The following is a 20481-nucleotide window of genomic DNA, read 5'->3' as shown; positions in this document are numbered from 1 at the left end:
GTTTAGATTCATCCTCTTCTCAATTACACGAAGATCTCAATCTCACGAACCTGAGCTTCAGTTTTTGAATTTGTGTTGAATTGAGCAGATACGCGAGCTGAAATTGAAGCTCGGAGAAGACGATGCGGAGAAAGCGAAACTGGAGATCAAGATCGGCGCGGCTGAGGCGGACGATCAGGATCTGGACGGCGGCAGGGAAAACTGAGCTTCAATTTTTGAATTTGTGTTGAATTGAGCATATCTGCGAGCTGAAATCGAAGCTCGGAGAAGACGATGCGGAGAAGGCGAAACTGGAGATAGAGATCGGCGCGGCGAAGGCGGAGGATCATGATGTGGACGGTGGCGGGAAGAGGAGGAGGCGAGGTGGTCGGATTCTGGCGACAAATCCAGCTCCGCCGGATCCAATCCGAAGGAAATCCTCGAAATACAATCAAAGGAAAATCCTCGACGCCTCCAGACAAGCCCTCTCTCTCTCGCGCGCGCGGTTTAACGCCGCCGCTGTTCACCGCGCTTCGCCGCTCCTGCTGTACGAAGCTCCGAACAGCTTCGCTTCTCACGCCGTCACTTCGCCGGAAGCTTAATTGTTGATTCGAGTACGGATTTGGAGGTATTAAGCTTTGCATTATCAATTGTGTTGGATGTGAACTGATTTTTAGTGAGAGAAATTGCTACCTCTATTTTTTCGCCGGAGCTCTGTGTAAAAGTCGACTATTTTGAGGTTCATCTTCACGATTTTCGCTGTTTTTATCAAAATGCTTGAACATTTGGGAAAAAATCTGAAAATACTGATTTCTGCTCATTTCAATGCTGAATTTTGCTTTTATCTCGCGACTTCAGCACAGATCTTGCAATTTTTTATATAATTCGATTTATGCCTCTCAAATCTGCTTCGTAAATCACTTGCATTTGCTCGTTGACATAATAACGTTTGTTGTTGACATGAATTATATAAGTCGTTGACACAAATTTTATGAAAAATGTTGTTGACATGAATTATATGTAAAACATTGTTGTTGATATGAATTATACGTAAAACGTTGTTGTTGACATAAATAATATAGGTTGGTGACATGAAAATATTTGTGGTTGACATTAATTATTGTGTATATGATTGTTGATGATGCAAAGAGATAATAAGTGATTGTTGTGTTTATATGTTGAGCAATAAATGAAGTGTTTGTTCACTGTAAAAATTGAATAGAAATAGTGTGATTGGTGGTCGAGAAAGATGTGGAGAGTCATGCTGTGGAAGGTATGGGAGTTGTGGATGAGATGGAGCTGTGGGTGATGGTGAGAAGGGTTGAGTTTAGGTTGTATTTTTTGTGTATTTGTTCGGAGCCATGCTGGGTTTGGTGTTTGTCAATATTTGTAGATTTAAATTTGCGTGTGTTTAATTGTACGATGAAATTTGTGAAATATATGGATGCAGTTTTTAATTCGATTATGTTGCTGGAATTTTTGAGTTGTGTAGATAAGGTGTTTGTGATATTGCCTAAAATAGTATTGTTGACATAAATTATATAAGTTGTTGACATGAAAATGTTTATTTTTTACATGAATTATATAGCTCGTTGACATAATAACGTTTGTTGTTGACATGAATTATATAGATCGTTGGTATAAATTTTATGAAAAATGTTGTTGACATAAATTATATGTAAAACATTATTGTTGACATGAATTATAAGTAAAACATTGCTGTTGACATAAATAATATATGTCGTTGACATGAAAATATTTGTTGTTGACATAATAGTTGACGTAAATAAAGTTGTTGTTGACATCGTAGTTGACATAAATAAAGTTTGTTGTTGACATTGTAGTTGACATAAATAATGTTTGTTGTTGACATTCGATATTCTCGCTATTGATATGTGAATTATAAGTGTTATTTGTTAGTTGTTGACATTTTAATACGAGTTGTTGACATTTGATATTCTCGCTATTGATATGTGAATTATAAGTGTTATTTGTTAGTTGTTGACATTTTAATACGAGTTGTTGACATTCGATATTCTCGATATTGACATGTGAATAGTAAGTGTTATTTGTTAGTTGTTGACATTTTAATACGAGTTGTTGACATTCGATATTCTCGGTATTGATATGTGAATTGTAAGTGTTGTTTTTTAGTTGTTGACATTTTAATACGTGTTGTTGTCATTCGATATTCTCGGTATTGATATGTGAACTGTAAGTGTTATTTGTTAGTTGTTGACATTTTAATACGAGTTGTTGACATTCGATATTCTCGGTATTGATATGTGAATTATAAGTGTTATTTTATTGAATGTTGAAGATTTGAAGATTTGATGATTTAAATGTTGAAGATTTGAAGATATGAATGTTGAAGATTTGAAGATATGAATGTTGAAGATTTGAAGATTTGAAGATATGAATATTGAAGATTTGAAGATTTGAAGATTTGAAGACTTTGTAGCTAGAATTTTAGAGAGGATTTGAAGATTTGAATAGTTGAATGTTGAAGATTTGAATACTTTGTAGCTGGAATTTTAGAGAGGATTTTAGAAAATGATTTCAAACACAATTTAATGAAAAGACAATTATACCTCATTGTTGACATAATGTGGTATTTGTTGACATTTTGTTAATCTTGTGGATTAGTGGCCCATATTGCATCTCATTTCTCAATTTAGCTAAATAATCTCAACCTAACAAGACCCTATATATATATGTATATTCTTTTAATATATTCTACTATATAATATATTTTATATATTATTAATTGAATATTATATATATTCAATTAATATATATAAAATAAATAAATTACATATATATAGGATTGTGATCAATTGAGATTTTTTATGCTAATTGAGAAATGAGATGCAATATCAGCCACTCATTTTTATTAAATGAGTGGTCCAGATTTTTCACATGAAAAATATCTTTAGATTAATTAATTATGAAATGGCAGAATGGTAATATCATGGTACATTTTATTCAATAAATATTTTTTAAAATTTTTTATTTTATTTTTTTATTATTTTTTTAAAATTTTTTAAATTTTTTTAAATTTTTAAATTTTTTTTATTTTATGAATATTTTTTATTTTTTTTTTAATTTTTTTTAAATTTTTAATTTTTTATTTTAATATTTTTTTTATTTTTCAACTACATATACAATTCATGTCAACTACACACATATAATGTCAACTATATGTACAATCCATGTCAACCACACACACAATTCATGTCAACTACATACATATAATGACAACTATGTGTACAATCCATGTCAACTACATATACAATTTATGTTAACTACACAATATAATGTCAACTACATGTACAATTCATGTCTAATTGTATTTATTGATAAAGTTATTGACATTTGATGTGTAGTTGACATGAATTGTATATGTAGTTGACAAAAAAAATGATTTTTTTTTTAAAAATAATTAAAAAAATTTAAAAAAATTTAAAAAAAATTTAAAAAAAATAAAAAAAAATTGTATATATAGGGTCTTGTTAGGTTTAGATTTATGAACTTAATTGAGAATTGAGATGCAATCTCAGCCACTCATCCAGAATATTTGTTAAATGTCAACAGCATTTAGTTTATGTCAATACGGGGGCATAATTATAATTTTATTAATTTTTTTAAATTTTAATTTTTTTTTAAAATTCAATTTTTAAAAAAAAAATCATTTTTTTTTATCAACTACCTATACAATTCATATCAACTACACATCAAATGTCAACAACTTTATTCAATAAATACTATTTAACATGAATTGCACATGTAGTTGACATTATACTGTATAATTAACATGAATTGTAGATGTAGTTGACATGGATTGTACACATAGTTAACATTATATGTATGTAGTTGACATGAATTGTGTGTGTGGTTGACATGGATTGTACACATAGTTGACATTATATGTGTGTAGTTGACATGAATTGAATATGTAGTTGAAATTTTTTTAAAAAAATTAAAAAAAAAAAATTAAAAAAATGAAATTTTTTTAAAAAAAGTAATAAAAAATTAAAATTAAAAATTAAAAAAAATATTTATTGAATAAAATATACCATGATATTACCATTCTGCCCTTTCATAATTAATTAATCTAAAGATATTTTCCATGTGGAAAAATCTGGACACTCATTTAATAAAAATGAGTGGCTGACATTGCATCTCATTTCTCAATTAGCATAAAAAATCTCAATTGATCACAACCCTATATATATGTGTGTGTGTGTGTGTGTTTTTCGGTTTTGTTCGGTTTTTGAAGTTCGATTTTCGATTTTTTGGTTTCGATTTCGGTTTTTCGGGTTCAGTTCAATTTGAGTTTTGAACTAAATTCAATTTTTGGATTTTGGTTTGATTTAGAAAAAAGAACCGAATCGAAACTCGAATGCTCACCCCATACCTGGAGTGGGTAAACCATTGAAAGAAGTTAATAGCAGCGGTGAGTCTACACGCATTCGACTCCAGACCTACAAAAGTTGACCGAACGTACAACACAGCATACACAAAGTACCACCTCATGTTAAAGGTACCACACCTCCAGCTAAAAGTACAACCCACTGAAGCACATACCTCGCATTGTTGAATACGTAAAATATTTTCAATTGAATAAGGGCTGAGAAAGAATATTCCGTTTAATTAATATAAATGCGTTCCATTTCACCGCCACACCTCCTCGGTTTAAAGCCCCACCCTTCCTCTCTCTCTCTCTCTCTCCTGGAATCGGAATTATTCTACAGAATATCACCTCTTTTGCCCCTTCTTTTCTTTTCTATTCTTTTTTTTCTTTTCCCTCTTCTAATTTGTAGATTAACAGATTCATTTTCTAGGGCATTTAGTATTTTCTTTGATTTTTTCCTTGTATAGATTTAGAACAATCCAACATCGCCATGTCTGCTGATGAGATCTGTGATCAGAATCTAATTGAAGGTGTTCGAGATCTCGCAGTGCAAGATCAGGTTCGACTGTTTGAGCTCTCTCTCTTTGTTTTCCGAAAATGCGTTTTAATTTTCTTTTTATTTTTATTTCTAGTTTTATAAGAATGTTATGGAGGATGTGGATTTTGTGCTTTGTTAATGGTCTGTTTAGGGCTTGATTCATTTTATTTGTTCCTGTAATTCGGATATTGTTCATTTCTTTGATGCGATCTAATGCGCAAACAAAATTCGGGAATGTTTTGCTTCTTTTGGCTAGTTGAGTTGAAATTTGTGAATTCCAGAAAATAAATTGTTTCTGTAAGAGTAGAGAAATTAGAATCTACCTATTGGAGTTTTTTTCAGATTATTTTGGTTGATTGAGGTGAATTTGTGGATTCCAGGAAATTTATGTGTTCATATAAGATGAAGAAATAAGCATCTTCATATTGAATTTATTTTTATTATTTAGGCAGAAACATTCCTTCTTATCATTTGCTTGATTGAGCACTGACCTAACTTATTTGTATCAGCGGAGAAATTAATTTCAACTAATTGAATTTTTTATTGTTGCCAGATATATTGCTTCTTTTTGTTGATTGTGCTGAATTTCTGCATTCCACAAGCCTAATGTATTCATAACATGGATAAATTAGTATCTATTCATTGAATTTTTATTTCTAATATTTTGTCAGAAATATTGCCCTTTTGGTTGATTGATTTGAGTTTTGTGTACAGAAGAAGGATAACTGTACAGAAGCAGGGGAGACTAATCCTAACAGTAGTAGTATTGCTAATCATCACGGTTTCTGTGCGATCTGTTTGAACAAAATCGTTCTTCAGGAAACCGCACTTGTAAAAGGTTGCGAGCATGCCTACTGGTTTGTCTGAATCTCTTTGTTATTTATTTATACCAATGATAATATGCTTAATTGAGCATTTACTTTATGGGTGCTTAGAGAGTCATGTGTTTGAAGTTGAAACAGAATCTGAGAGAATGAAACGGGCATTGGTACTATTTCTGATTGATTGCATGAATAACAGTGTAACTAAGATTGTGGTACTCTAGTTAAGTTAACACGTGATCTATGGATGTTTGCTTGTTTTTTCTATTATCTGATTCTTGCTTTGGAAGTTTTAGTGCGTCTATGGTCGTGAATTGCTTCTTATTTTGGTTGTTTCTGTAGTGTGACCTGTATCCTAAAGTGGGCTTCGTGCAAGAAGGAACCCACGTGTCCTCAGTGCAAACATGGATTTGAGTTCCTTAATGTCCATCGGGCACTTGATGGGAGGTATGTTAGTGCATCGTTCTTCTCTTGTAATTATACTCTATGGGTATGGTTATCAGTTCTATTCAGGAAACGGCAAAAAGTGATATTTCGATTGCTAATATAAATTATGTCATGTTGTCCAATCTTGTTTAGATCACAGCTGAGATGGTAAACGATCTAATTTTTGTCGATTATCATGAATAAAATACCAACTTAAATAGAAGGAACATTCCATGTTGTTCAAGGTCAATGAATTTTTGAGGGAACACTTTTTGTTATAGTAGCTAAGACAAATCTATCTCTGCTCTGAGCAGCATTCATGATTACATGTTCGAGGAGAGTGTCTGCCTTCTTCTAAGGGCCTCATGGTTTACACCTTTGGTTTTGGTGGAACGGGAGGAGGTAGCATATGAGGAAACAGAGGAGTACTATTATGAGGACGAAGAAGACCTGGATGACGTTTACTTAGATAGCTCCTCAAGTCTCCGCATTGGAAACCGCAGATGGGGGGGCAACGGGTTTGTTAGGGCAGGAAGACAAGAAGCAAGGCCAGTTCATCGCCCGAACGTCCAGGACTCAGGTGCTGGCCCATCTCGCCGGGCAGAGAAGAAAGAGACCAAGGAAACAGTCGGGCGACGAGCAAAAAGGGCTCAGAAGCGTGAAGCTGCAGACAAGGCTGCTGCAGTGAAGCATCAGCAGCACCTAGCGAGGCTGGGCCGCTTGCAGGTATGATTGCAGTGGAGGAAACGTCATATGGGCCTCATCAAGAGGCTCTTTTGTACAGTATGTAATTTCCTACATCAATGAAATAAGGAATACTCGATCCGGGACTTGAAATGATGGGCTGCATCATAATATATTGCACCTGCTGTCCTCTGCCAAGATTTGGTTTTCACCTATGTTGCTGTAAATCCGTTGCATATACTAACTCTGCTTTTAGATTCTTCATATGATATTGCTTCCAAGTAATGGAGTTTGCTTTTCTTTATAGTTTGGTTGTTACATAGAAGTGGTTGGTGTTGGTTTGGGTATTTGGCTGTTTATATTGAGTAGATAGAATTTGTAATTGTTAGCAGTTCTAGTTGAGCATTAAGCAAGATGAAACATTGGCGAAAATTGATTTAGTTACAGTTTTAGGCACGTTTAGAGCTTGTTTTGTGTATTTTGGTGAAGATAAGATTAACTAAATGAAAATTTAAGATATTTTCATGCTATGCCAAATGACATCATTTTTCTTTTTCTTCTTTCTTACATGTTTTTAAGAGGCCACAAATCTCTCTTCCAACACTGGACAAAGACACTTACCCATATGTTTTTTAAGAGGGCGGTGCTGAATGAGAACTAGTTGAAGTTGTATAAACGTATTGGTCTCGATTATACTCCCTCCGTCTCATAGAAGATGACGCACATTCATTTTTAGTTTGTCTCACTAAATATGGTCACATTTCTACTTTTAGAAAAAATTATTTCTCACATTAATAAAAAAAATTATATTTTTTCTATCCACATCACAAAAAAAAGCTTCCTAAAATCCTGTGGCGTTTCACAAGTGTGTCATCTTTTATGGACGGATGGAGTAATATTAATCTAAAGCCAAAAGGTCTCATGTTAGAATCTATCACATGACCTTTAGTAATTTTTTATTCACCAGAAACTTATATATAAAAAAATTCAACAAAGGCACAAATCAAATGACATTTATATTTAGTATGTATCTATAATGTTTTTTAGTATCCGAATAGGGCATCCTGCGCCAGTACCTCCATAGCCTACATACTAATTATATACTTCAAAAATGTTTGTCATAAAGGCAAAAATACAGAACAGCATTGTAGTTCCAAGAGAATGGCAATATAAAACACAATTATAAACTAATCACCAGAGAATATACAAAGGGAATCAAGTTTCACCTTTCAAACACACAACAGAAGCACCCCTCGCTAGTGCCATGGTGGCGACAACAGTTAATACACAGAATCTTGAGGTGTGGAACCGTGGTTCGGATCCAAGTGGAGTTGCTCCATCAACTGTGACCTCCTTGCTCTGAAGAAGTCGAGACGGCTTGTCAGTTCTACCAAAGCTGATGAGGTTCCAAATCGCAGTCGATAATCCATCACCTATGGCCAAATAATGCATTTTTAGTATCCGGCTCGTTTAAACGGGTGATTGGTGTGATAATATATATCAAATTAAAATATGTGTCGCATGTCGCAATTATTTTAAATTTTTGATACATCCCAATGTATATAGACAATAAACTGATTAGAGCAAGAGAACATTCTGAGACACCTAAAAGAAAGAGTCATATATGTAAAATGCAGGCTATAAGGACAGTGCGAAATCATGAAATCAGCTCATAAGGGATCAAGGGTTCATGATATCTAAAACCGCATCGTATGATATAGTAAGTTTAAACTGACTAAATAATGAGCCTTCCTGCAGCCTCCCTGGAAGTAGACGGTACACTCACCGACTCCACAACTGGAAAATCATCCATGGCTAGACTTGTGGAGGCCTCAGTACTTTTAGAATTACTCAAGCTTGGTGGTTCAGTTAACTGCTTGCGAGAAGGCGGCCTACCATTGCTGCCATACGCCAACAGTTGTCCTTTAATATTTCTCGCATCCGATCCCATCGACTCCTGCAATGTTTACGGGTCAGATTAAGCAACAAAAGATTAACAAGTCTTTAATTCCTTAGATCAAAAGCATCAACTGTTTCAAATGGTATTAGTTTCATTGAAGTCCATCTCATTAAACAGCCTGATGTCGAGACCAACATATATGTCAAGAAAAGGTCTAGACAAACCCAAAAACCACAGGTCCTAATGGTAAACCGAAAATGGGAAAGATTAAGCAATACTCCCTCCGTTCCATAGTAGTAGTCATTTTTCCATTTTGGTATGTTGGAGTCATTTCCTTTTTAAGTAAAAGTCAACACATTTCTTCTCCCTTACTTTACCTTCTCTTACTTTGTTCTCTCTTCATCTCTGTACCTTTTTCCTTTTCTACTTTATCCTTCCTTTACATAACTCACTTAACACAATTTTTCTTAATCTCCATGCCGAAAAGAAATGGCTCCACTACTATGGAACGGAGGGAGTACAATCTATAACTGAGATGCACATAACAAGCACAGAAGTTAGAGGCAAGAAACAAACCTTTCACTTCCAGAAAAAAAGAGAAATGAAAATGAACTGCAATCGTACCAAGTTAACTATGTCAAAAAAATTTAATAAAACAAAAGAAAGGCATCCACCTCTGTCCTTTGTCTTCTTTCACGGTTACAATCAGCAAATGTTGTATCAAAATCATGCTTGATAAAATTCCTGCATGTAGGATTCAGCTGTCAGAAATTTTGCAATAGAACTACATAAAAGTGATATTCACTTCAATGTTCTACTACAGTTGATTAGTAAATACGCTTGACTACAATGCTCATTTTGCAACTAAATGAACGTAATATTTATTTGTATACAGTATTGATGCTTTGCAACTCATCACGCAAAATTGTAGGTTTAAACCATTTTACAATTCAAATTTCAGGTCACTTCCAAGTAGACAACTAGACTAAAGAGAATCATCCTAGCGAGTAAGGACACGAGAAGAAGTAAAGGTTGGATGACACTGATAAAATGACTCACTTCTGAGATGTTTGGTTTGCTGTGTGTTGGTATCTATCACAAGCATCAGACAAAGAACCAGAGTGGTGCTGCCGTTGCTGATTTAACTGGTTGTGAAGTTCAGCAACTTTCTGCTTCAATCTGGCTACATTTGCTTCAGCAAGAGCTATCTCCTCAAGCTCAGCCCTAGTCTGTGAATAAATGTTAACATACCAGCATCTTTACTAATTCCTGATTACAAAATTAAAAGATAAACAAACCTTAGAATCCATGCCTCGAGAGCCAGAAAATTGGCCAGAAGACATGCTCAAGCCAACTTCCAGAGCAGCTCGTAAGTCTCTCTCAGCTTGCAATTGTTCTTGCAATCTTGCTACCTACCCACAAGAAAATACAAACTCAGTATGCCAATCTAGACCAGAAGAATTAGAAAAGAGAACATTCTTAATGTGCTAAAAGATTTCGGTTCTTAATCTACACTGAAGTTCCAGAGACAAGCGCATGTCACTCACATGCACACACACAGATGATGACCATGATTATGATGATTCATGTAATATTAATAAAGAAACCTCACATCTTGTTCAAGCGCCAAGCGCCGCTCATGCAAAGCTTGCTTCCTTCTCTCCTGGCTAGCTTGCAAAATTGCATTTCCTCTTGCCTAATATAGATTTTTATGAATTAAGTCATATTTTATTACTCAATACCATGCCGTAGTCATTTGGAAACCCACAACTGTTACCTCCTTTGAGATTCTGTGGCATAGATCATTCTTTGCAATCTCCAGCCTCTGAATGGCAAGCCTGCAAATGCACCATTGAGCTTCAATCGACACAAAATGAATAACAACAAGAAAGCACATCAGGCACCACAAGAAAGCATCCAGTAGATGATCAGGCATTATTTGAGAAGTCTTTTGGGTATTATGCAAAAAGTGCACCGAAGAGGTATTACTGAGAAAAATATTACGAACTAGTAGAAAAAGCAATTTTAAAGACATGAAGACCTACAAAATAATTGCCTCGTTTGGAAAGGAGTGTCAAGAACTTTAGGTAATTAAAATTTTAGGTCAAAACAGAGAAACCAAACTGATTCTGTTAATCAGGGTTAAGTCAAGCTCAGGGAACAGTTCTATCTGTGCACGAGAAAATATATTGATAAATGAGAAAAAAGATGGCAATTCTGAAGGGGGAGCTTAGTTATGGACAACAATGAGGCAAATTTCTAAGGTTCTTAAGAATGGTAAGTGCTAAGTTTGGGTCTTGAAGAAGATAACAGTTTTGCAGATTACACAAATCAGAGTTATATATGATTGAAAATGGTCGTACATTTCCTCTCCAGATGAATCTATGGATTCTGATGAAAGAGTTTTTCTTGCCTGCGAGAACAGAAATATAATATTTGTTATTTGTAAAGACAAGATCTATAGAAAGCGTAATGTTCAAATTCTTCACAAAAAATTTAACATCAAAAAGTAAAATCACATAAGCAACATTCCCATCCCTTCCCACTAGGCTGGGTTAAACAAGCCGAAAAGGTGGTTCACCACCCACAAACAATTTAAATTGCTTTCCATGTAAAATGGATTATCTACAGCTGAATTATCTGAACTTCAATCCAAAACTTCAACTGTTCTAACTAAAATGGAGGATTAAGGTACTGCAATTTATTTGCTAGAATATTCCTCTCCCAATTCATTAACAGGAGGCACCCTACAAGATTCTAAAATATTAATTTATTGATTTTATTGCCGTAAGAAGGTGAGGGAAGGATAGTAGTTACTAGAGATGTTGACCCTTGACGCTAAAGTAATAAGCTATCTAGTGTATGTCTGAGGATCGGCGCTTATGTCGACAAGCATATCAGCATACAAGAAGAACCAAGCACTTAGGTGGATCCTCATCCATCAACAGCAACCAAGGGAAAGGAAAAACAGAAAGACTCACATTTTTCTTTCTCCAAAATGTTGACTTCCGTGCGCTACCAATATTAGTATCGGTAATTTTGGGTACCATCTTCTCACCAGATAGTTCGGATCCAGGAAAATACTGATGCAGTTCTTGATTCATAGATGACAAAATTTCTCCTGCAGACCACTGAGACTCATTGGCAGGTTTCTCAGTAGAGGCATCTGTCAAATTCCCATGTGCATTCAATTGGTCTAGTTGGTCATTTACTGAAGTCTTAGAGTCGCTATTAGATCTAGTGTCCAGTGCCATATCTAGCTCTGTTCCCATATTATTATTGTGCATGGGAGTCCCATCGTCTGAATCATCATTTCTTACAGCCTGATATCAGCAAAAATACCAGCAGCAACTTCAGTGGTCAGTAGACCTTCAATAAATGTTATGGAAAAATTTTCAATTGTGTTTCTGGTACAAGAAGAAGGATAATATCTATATATCAACTGCTATAACTTTGTCACAGACGACCTTTAGTCATTTATGAGCACGGAAAGACATAAGCCAGGATAACAAGTCAAGCCCTAACTTTTTAGGGGAAAAGGTCAAATACACTGTTGAAGTTCCCTCAAGTCTCAAATAGTCTTTTGAAGTATTTTTACCTACAAATACACACTTGATGTGTTCTTCCAATGTGCAAATAAATTCTTCCAAGGTAAAAGGCTCAAATAAACCCATCATATTCATTCAAGGACCTCAACTCCTGAAGTAATTTTAGGACTGAATCGACTGCTTCAGTAATCATTACTGATATTAACACACTTTTCTCGTGGAACAAAATTGATGTCTACATTTTTGTTAAGTCAAGCTAATACTGAAGCCAAATATTTGTATTTATTGATTCTTATTTTAATTTTTTACCCACCCTTTTTAACACACTACGGACACTTATAAACACAAACCTACTGATAGATAGAAATACAAGAGAAATAGAGATGTGGCAATGAATCAAAGTTGTTCACAGATTACATGTTTCAATCATTGTTTCCCCCAAGTGACTCTTGGAATGAGATAGGTATACTCCAAAGTAATCACTAGAAAACTGAACTTGCACATTAAATTAGCAGAAACAAATTTAGAAAGAAAAGTCTTTACATGTATTTATTCATCAAGATTGTCCCATGCATCTTTCACTATATAAATTCAATTTTGAAGTCATTAAAACCACATGCATAGCCAAGAACACAAGTGAGGGCAGATACGGAACCTTATAGTCATAAACATCTCTAGCGGCCGAGCCACTGCTTTCACTTAACTTCCCACTGTGTCTTCGATCAGAAACAATACCTGTTTCAGGGTCGACTTCATTTTCAGCATCATGATAACCATTTACTTTTACATCTGCATTTTCATCATCACTTGTATCTTCACTTCCACTGTTATCAGGTTTAGAATCTACAGATATCGAGCACCTGTGCATACTATAATCCTGCATGTAAACCAATGTAATTAGCAAAAAAGAATTACAATATTACTCATGGTTTAATGGCTCTTATAGTTACATGACAAAGTTTAATATATAGGAACACAATTGAGAAACTAACATAGAAGGTGACAAACACAACTCATCTATTTTAGAACTAAACTAACATTGTGACTTACATCAAAAGTTTTGTCATACTCCTCCAGAAGTGTAGTGATGATAGCTTGGGCAGCATTAGCAGCATTGGCTGCAGCTAGAAGCTGAGCAGAACCATCTCCATTAGTATCGTAGCCATTCTCTAGTTCACATTCACCAGTTAAAAGAGGGCGCAACAGTAATGGAGCCATACAAACAGCAACTGCTGAAGGTGTCATCCGATTCTCAGAAGCATGAGAAGAAACTGTATACATCATCTTGAGGACTCTAAAATGAATAGAGGACAAAGGAAACAAAAAAAATGGTGAGTGTTAGGGTGATGACAAGAAGAATAAGATTAAGAATAATAATGAAGCTCGTTTCTGATTGAGAAGTTTCTTAGCATGCTAACTACTGATTTTGTCAAGAAACATATTTATCAACAACTGTATTAATAAGGAAAAACAATCACAGCAATTTCCCTTTATGCACCTTTATTAAACTAAATTCTGTCCCCCAAAAATAAAATTTGGTGAAGAATTGGACAATGTGGGAGGGAAGAGTGGGGTTGCTTGCTAAGAACTGGACATTGTTTTAAGCAAAACAAACCAACATCCTCTCAACAAAAATTAATAGCAGCTTACTATAACAGATAGATCAAGTTCATTGAGATTCTAGTTTCTTTTTCTTCAACATGGAATTTGTATTTACCCAAATTCTAACAGTAAACTTCAAGAATTGCTATCACATCAGAATTGGCTACATAGTCCGAGAGGCGAGAGCTATCAGTGGGATAAGTAGTATTGTTTAAATTCTGTTAACTCATATCCCTCACAGTTAACCACCTTACTTATGTCTCTGCTTCTTATTTGACCACCCGGTATATTTGCCAATTGGATTGCGTGTCGTGGTCTCGTTTTTTAGACCTCCCTTAAATTTCATTCACTTTACTTGTGACATTGAGATAGTTTTGAGATCAAACCATCAGATATATACTTCAATATTTCAAAGAGATCAAATACGTATCTGATCCTATCAGAGATATGACATTTCATCCATGTCTGACTACTTCTCAAACTTTTTGAAGCTCTTTATCTTAATGAACAAAATCAAGGTGATTCTACTGAAAAATATGTAACAGCACTTGCACATAGATTGATACATCAGTAACATGAGGCGATACCTCTGTAAGAGGCGCCTATTGGGTTCAGGAAAGGTTTCCAGTATGGCAGAGCGCATTGCATTAACCCGAGCTTCCTTCCGATCAATTTCTTCTCAAGACAGCCACAAAGAACCAAATTATGTTGACTTTTAGTAAACCTTAACATTCATAGGAATATGAACATATCGGAAATTGTGAAAGTAAACATCTAGAGTGAATGAGGAAACAGAAAATTACTATAAGCTTCTAACAATGCAGTGCAGCAGGAAGCAGGTACTGGTGATGAAGGTAGCTCTCGAAGTACATGCTGAAGGAAGGGTAACTCACATAAGTACCGCTTAAATAAATACAACAAAACTAACCAATTACTCAGATTGAAGTCTAACCTTGACACAGTCACCAATAATATGAGCATCTTCCGCTGGATCAAATTCAGTCTTCCCTATTATCAAATAATAACTTACATATTGGTCAAATAACTCATATATAGCAGTGAATTTAAAAGTCAAACAACAATTGCTATAAGAGGGAAAAAAGTCATATGAAGGACTGTGTAAAGGAACACTGTAGCACTAGCATTCATTCCGATTGATGTCCCCCGTATCCACAATCTATTAAGTTGGTCTCTGGAGAATATTGCATCTCCAATCTGAGTCATCATCATATTTATTACAATCACTGGGTAAGGAAGCATCACAGCAAAATGAATGCTAAAGGTGTATGCTGTCTGTCCACAATGGTGTTCAGATTCATAGGAACTACAATTGGAAGACATGCTTAGTACTAACCTATTTAAGAAGGTAGAAAAATAATTCAATTGCACAAGGTTAAATGGTAACCAAAAGGGCATGGTAAGAAAAAAGGTTTTTGTACCTTGTAGAATATATCTGTGTATAGGTTTCCTTGTATAACTATGGTTATTGTTATAGAAGTATATTGTAGGATAAGTATCTCACATCGATTATGTGACCTAGTCTAACTAAGTCTCTTGTAGTGTATATATGTGTGACTTATTACGTACTCCCTCCGTCCCACTAAAGATGACCCACTTTCCTTTTTGGTTTGTCCCAAAGATGATCCATTACTAAAAATGGAAGTACCTTTTCTCTCTACTTTATTCCCTCTCTCTTACTTTACTCTCTCCACTTCACACACAAAATAAAATTGCATAAATTCCCGTGCCGCCCAAGGAAGGGGTCATCTTCCTTGGGATGGAGGGAGTAATACAATATCACTACTTTTCTCGTCTACATACTTTATCCATATCTCTATGTTTTATTGTTCTGCATGGTCTCAAAGCGAGCCAAAGTCAGCGATGAGTTTCTTAGTTGCAAGTGTGGAAGTCCGATAATCATTCCGGCCCACACATTGCAGGGGCGTATTGAAATCCCTCTTGTCCCACATTGATAATTGGTGACCCCACTCAACTATAAATGAGTGGATAAGCTTTCCCCCTTTATAAGCCTTTTAAGGGGGTGAATTGCTCATTTCTCATATGGTATCAGAGAATTCAAGTCCGTCTCTAATTTACTTTGTAAAAATAAGAACCTTGGTTTCCAACGCCACTGCTCTACCTATACCTAAATTAGGGTTTAGGGTTTCTGTCGCTGCTACAATTGCTACCACTTCCACTGCTACTACTATTACTACTATTGTTGTTGATGCCTTCACTAAATTGTTGAGAGAAAACATTCAAACATTTATCAGAACTTTGTACCAAGCTGGACATGATGATATATATGTATTGTTACCACTAGTACTACTATTACTACTCCCTCCGTCCCATTACATGTGGGACATTTCTTTTGGGCACAGGTTTTTTCACTTTTAGGAGTGAAAAAAAACTAGAGAGAAAAAGTAAGAGAGAGATAGAGTTGTGCTTTTTGCCATAAAAGGAAATGACTCACTTATATTGGGACGGCCTAAAAAGAAATACGCCTCACTTGTAATGGGACGGAAGGAGTGCTATTGTTGTCGATGTCTTCACTAAATTGTTGAGGGAAAACATGTGTCAGAACTTTGTACCAAGTCGGACATGATTGATATATATGTTCCAGCTTGTAGGGGATTGTTATAGAATATGTTACAAAATAGCTATCCCACATCAGTTATGTGACCTAGTTTGGCTTAGTTTCATGTACTCCCTCCATCCCGCCATAAGCAAGGTGTGGAAAACATTTATAGAACTTTGCTGAACATGATTGAAATATATGTTCCAGCTTGAGGGAGATGGCTATAGAATATGTTCCTCCCTCCAAAAAATAGACAACTTTTGAAAGCACAGGTTTTAATGCATAGTTGGTAAAGTAAGAGAGATAAAAAGAAAAAGTGATTAGAGTATTATTTCTGGAGAATGGGACCCACATTATTAGAGAGAAAAGTTTCCTTGAATAGAATTCACCTATTTTTAAGGAACATCCAAAAATGGCAAATGTGGTCTATTTTTAAAGGACGGAGAGAGTACAAAATAAGTATCCCACATCAGTTATGTGACCTAGTCTGGCTTAGTCTCTTGTACTCCCTCTGTCCCGCCATAAGCGAGGTGTTTCTACTGGACAGACACAGTATTTAAGAAAATGATGTTTAGAGAGTTAAATGGATCACTTTAGGTGGGGCGTCCAAAAAAAGAATACGAGTCGCTTATGGTGAGACGAAGGGAATACTATATATTTGCTTTATATATATGGGAGACTCTCTTAGTGTGATATAGAACTTTTTAATCTTTTCCCATATGTGCATCTATACTTTTTAATCTTCACATAGGGTATACACAATTTTGTAACGTCTGAGTGACCATCTTTTCAAGAACATTTGAGGAAGAAGAAAAAGAATACACTAAATATTTATAAAGAAAAACATTATTACACCCTTAACATATGAAAACAGAAAACAGAGTTGCAACTGTTTAACCTATACAGTATCATGAATTCATGATCAATAGTGACAACACAAAATATAAATCACAGTCATAAAAACAAATAAAGAATAACATGCTGAGGTTCATTCACTCCATTATAGGTAAAAAAATTCACCTTGTTCATATTCTTGAACTCTTTGGTCCACTTCCGCAACACTTGCAGACTGCCGCAGAATTCCTTCTACTTTAATTCCTATTAAATGTTGTTCAGTCAGAGTATGTACTGAAGATAACAACAGAAAGCGTCTAAATCATTTTTTTGTTGTTTTGGGAAGATGAACATCAAAATATGGACACGTAGCATGTCTCTTTATGATTTTGTTAACAAGGGAATCAGGATATTAATAAAAAGCATGGTTGTAGCACTTATGCATTATCAGATTGTGCGATTGAAATTAGTTGGTTCAAGTTATGCAAAATCTGCCATTACTAGGCTATGATTTTTCCCAGACCTGTACTTTTTATGTTGTTTAATAGTAGAATTTAGGTGAATTCATTCAGAAGACAAAAAAGAAAAGAAGTCACATTTTATAATATTGGAGACATGCAAAGCTACAAAAATGTACTAGGATCTAAAATTAGGTCTGAGAAAAATAAAATTACTAAAAATAAAACTCATTTCCATAAGAAATGAGCAATTATAGATATTTAGGTAATCAATTTTTTTATTTGTCATTTTTTGTAATGGTCGACAAAATGGCCAAAGAGGAACAAGCTGTAGAGCAAACATAAATTCCCTTTTCATTTTTGGTAAGATGGCCCACCACTTCTTTTCTCTCTCCCCTATTTATCCACCTTCAACTAACAATACTCTGGGCCTCTCTCTCTCTCTCTCTCTTAATTTACCAATTTTACATTAAAACCCATGTGGTTCACTACTAAGACTATTGTTGTGGATGGAGGGAGTACAAATTTATGGTTATGTAGGGCCAACAGACAGAAAACTGTGTAACTACAAGTGTTGGGGAAGCTGATGCAGCATGGAATTAAGTTATAATAAAAGATCTTGCTATTTCTAGGAGAAACTATTTCAAAGAGGATCACTGCAGGACATCAAAATAAAAAACTTACCATATTTCTCAAGAAACCGAAGCGCTTTCTCCAGGAAGGACGGACCTCCATCTGTATCTTCTAATGCAAGCAATATTGGGCGTCCAACAACCAAAGACTTCACTGGTTGGTTGTCTTTCCCTATATCAAAAGGTAATCCGTGAAGAATTGCAACATCTTCAGAAAGGCTCCAACATTTGGCTTTAGGAAAGTAAAAGTAGGTACAAACATTGATGGAAAAGCCCCTTAATAGTACCATTTGTATCACTTCTAAAGATCCCATCTTGCCCCATCACAAGAGCAGCATTTGGCGCTTGTGCAAGTGCATGTTCAAGGGCTGTCTTCCACTCATACAAGTCCTCAGATGTTTCAGACTGAAGTTCAGAAAATAGAATAGAGCAAACAGCTTTTAGTTACATGAGATCTACAGGATAGCAATATATTAAAAGCACTCTATGAATAACAACAAAGAAGATTCACTAATTACTTGAGCACCTTAAGTGTGAATGACCGTCCATCGCGAAATAAAACATTTAGCAGCTTCTTGTATTCTCTAACAACAACCCTGAAAGCAGGAAGACATAAAGAATACTGCAAGAGACACACAAAGATAGATGAAGAGAAATAAGATCATTTACCTTCCTGAATTATTTAGTTTGATACCACCCATTATCTGATTAGCTTCACCACCACAATGTGGCAATGCACTCTACATAAAGGGAATAATGTATATTAAAGGCCATAATAACATGCAATTGAAGTCGGAACAAATAAAAGTTCCATGAAACTGCTCCAAACACTATGATGGTTTTCAGTAACATGGAAAACAGGAAACTTGACAAATCAATCAAACAGATGAGAAATGAAGACGAAATTGGGACTAACTGGATCGTTCCTGAAGAAAACCAAAGAAGTGCGAGTAAGTATAAACCAATGCTTCTTCCAAGGCTTCCACCCTAACCCTGCAAGAAGTCTAAGAATTAAGGGATGCATAGCACAAAGAATAGGGAAAAAAACAAAGGCGCATTTATACATTTCAGAAAATAAAGAGGACGAATGGAAGCCAACACTAAAAACTACTATCACTTTGGCACTGCATCCATATGCATCGAATTAAACTAGAACTAAAATAGAACTGCATCGATCTCTAGTGACAATCATCATATTCTCTAGTAGATCCACTTAACCAAATGTTTATTGTTCATACACCATTAAACCCATAGTCTCATCTTTACAATCAATAATCAAACATAATGCAACACCGGCACACGAAAATTCAACATCCAGTCATACCTTTTGATAATTTGAGCAAATGCCCGCTCTTGAATATCTACATGATCACACCAAAAATCCAATCAGAAACAGAAATAACCCACAATGCGCATCAATTTCACAAATCCCCAATCCATACTACAATTAGGTAACGGTAATCTTCAATTTCACCTCGACAATCACTTGAAATCCCGCCAATTTCAAACCCTCTCCTCTTCGCTTTCACTCACACAAAAACATAAAAGTCGAGTAGAAAACGTTACCGTATTCGAGTTCCCTATACGAGGGCGCTCAAATTCGAAAACAGTGGGCAACATTTTCGAGCACGAGTTTCCATCACAGCTGGAACTAAGCCGCGGGTGACCCAGATTGAACTCGGGCAAAAGCAATCGGTGAAGATATGTGAAAAAAAATGAAATGTTATAGATAGCTCATTTTGACAATGTAATTTGATTAATAATTTAATATTATCTCAATCTTTTAAATTGTGTTTGAAATTTAAGTGAACTAAATGTAAATAATTTAGTTTAGATTGTGCTGATATTTTTATTATACATTTCATATATTTACGGATTAGTTGTATTTTTGTAGAAAATATTATATATGAGATATTTTTCTTTTTAATTAATTGTATTTTGTGTTTTATAGAAAAATATTATTTGGATTTGTAATAATTATTAGATTGGTGTTTTGTAGGTGATGTGAGTAGATGTTTCATGTGTCCAAACAATTTTCGTGATGTGAATAGATATTATATCGTATAC

At 34.9% G+C, this 20481-nt stretch overlaps 2 protein-coding genes across 4 annotated transcripts; one reads left to right on the top strand and one right to left on the bottom strand.

Moving 5' to 3' along the window:
* The first annotated feature begins 4674 nt into the window (after positions 1 to 4674).
* Positions 4675 to 7168, top strand: LOC125223312 (uncharacterized). Of its 2 annotated transcripts, none has more exons than XM_048126395.2 (4): positions 4675 to 4952; positions 5649 to 5788; positions 6095 to 6199; positions 6493 to 7168. In XM_048126395.2, the coding sequence occupies exons 1-4, from the start codon at positions 4884 to 4886 to the stop codon at positions 6908 to 6910; spliced, it is 732 nt and encodes a 243-aa protein (XP_047982352.1). In that variant the 5' UTR covers positions 4675 to 4883; the 3' UTR covers positions 6911 to 7168. The 2 variants fall into 2 exon arrangements, with proteins under 2 accessions (XP_047982352.1, XP_047982351.1); XM_048126394.2 differs by having other exon boundaries at positions 4677 to 4952; positions 5646 to 5788.
* Positions 7169 to 7857: 689 nt separating this feature from the next.
* On the bottom strand, positions 7858 to 20138 carry LOC125223620 (rho GTPase-activating protein 7-like). Of its 2 annotated transcripts, none has more exons than XM_048126837.2 (22): positions 19981 to 20138; positions 19739 to 19775; positions 19331 to 19407; positions 19084 to 19154; positions 18941 to 19010; positions 18675 to 18819; positions 18467 to 18586; positions 17511 to 17588; positions 14865 to 14920; positions 14716 to 14785; positions 14500 to 14587; positions 13361 to 13604; positions 12966 to 13187; positions 11744 to 12085; positions 11126 to 11175; positions 10540 to 10600; positions 10375 to 10458; positions 10061 to 10174; positions 9822 to 9991; positions 9437 to 9506; positions 8649 to 8819; positions 7858 to 8295 (listed from the first exon to the last, which is right to left on the bottom strand). In XM_048126837.2, the coding sequence occupies exons 1-22, from the start codon at positions 20032 to 20034 to the stop codon at positions 8143 to 8145; spliced, it is 2547 nt and encodes an 848-aa protein (XP_047982794.1). In that variant the 5' UTR covers positions 20035 to 20138; the 3' UTR covers positions 7858 to 8142. The 2 variants fall into 2 exon arrangements, with proteins under 2 accessions (XP_047982794.1, XP_047982796.1); XM_048126839.2 differs by having other exon boundaries at positions 8165 to 8295; positions 8599 to 8819.
* Between the last annotated feature and the right edge of the window lie 343 nt (positions 20139 to 20481).

This window comes from Salvia hispanica, chromosome 1 (genome assembly GCF_029641045.1).
Source record: "Salvia hispanica isolate PSC_SH4W2 chromosome 1, Shi_PSC_v1, whole genome shotgun sequence".
In the NCBI taxonomy this organism is placed as follows: Eukaryota; Viridiplantae; Streptophyta; class Magnoliopsida; order Lamiales; family Lamiaceae; genus Salvia; species Salvia hispanica.
The sequence above is the reverse complement of the archived record's forward strand: the minus strand, read 5'-3'. Positions and strand labels throughout refer to the sequence as shown.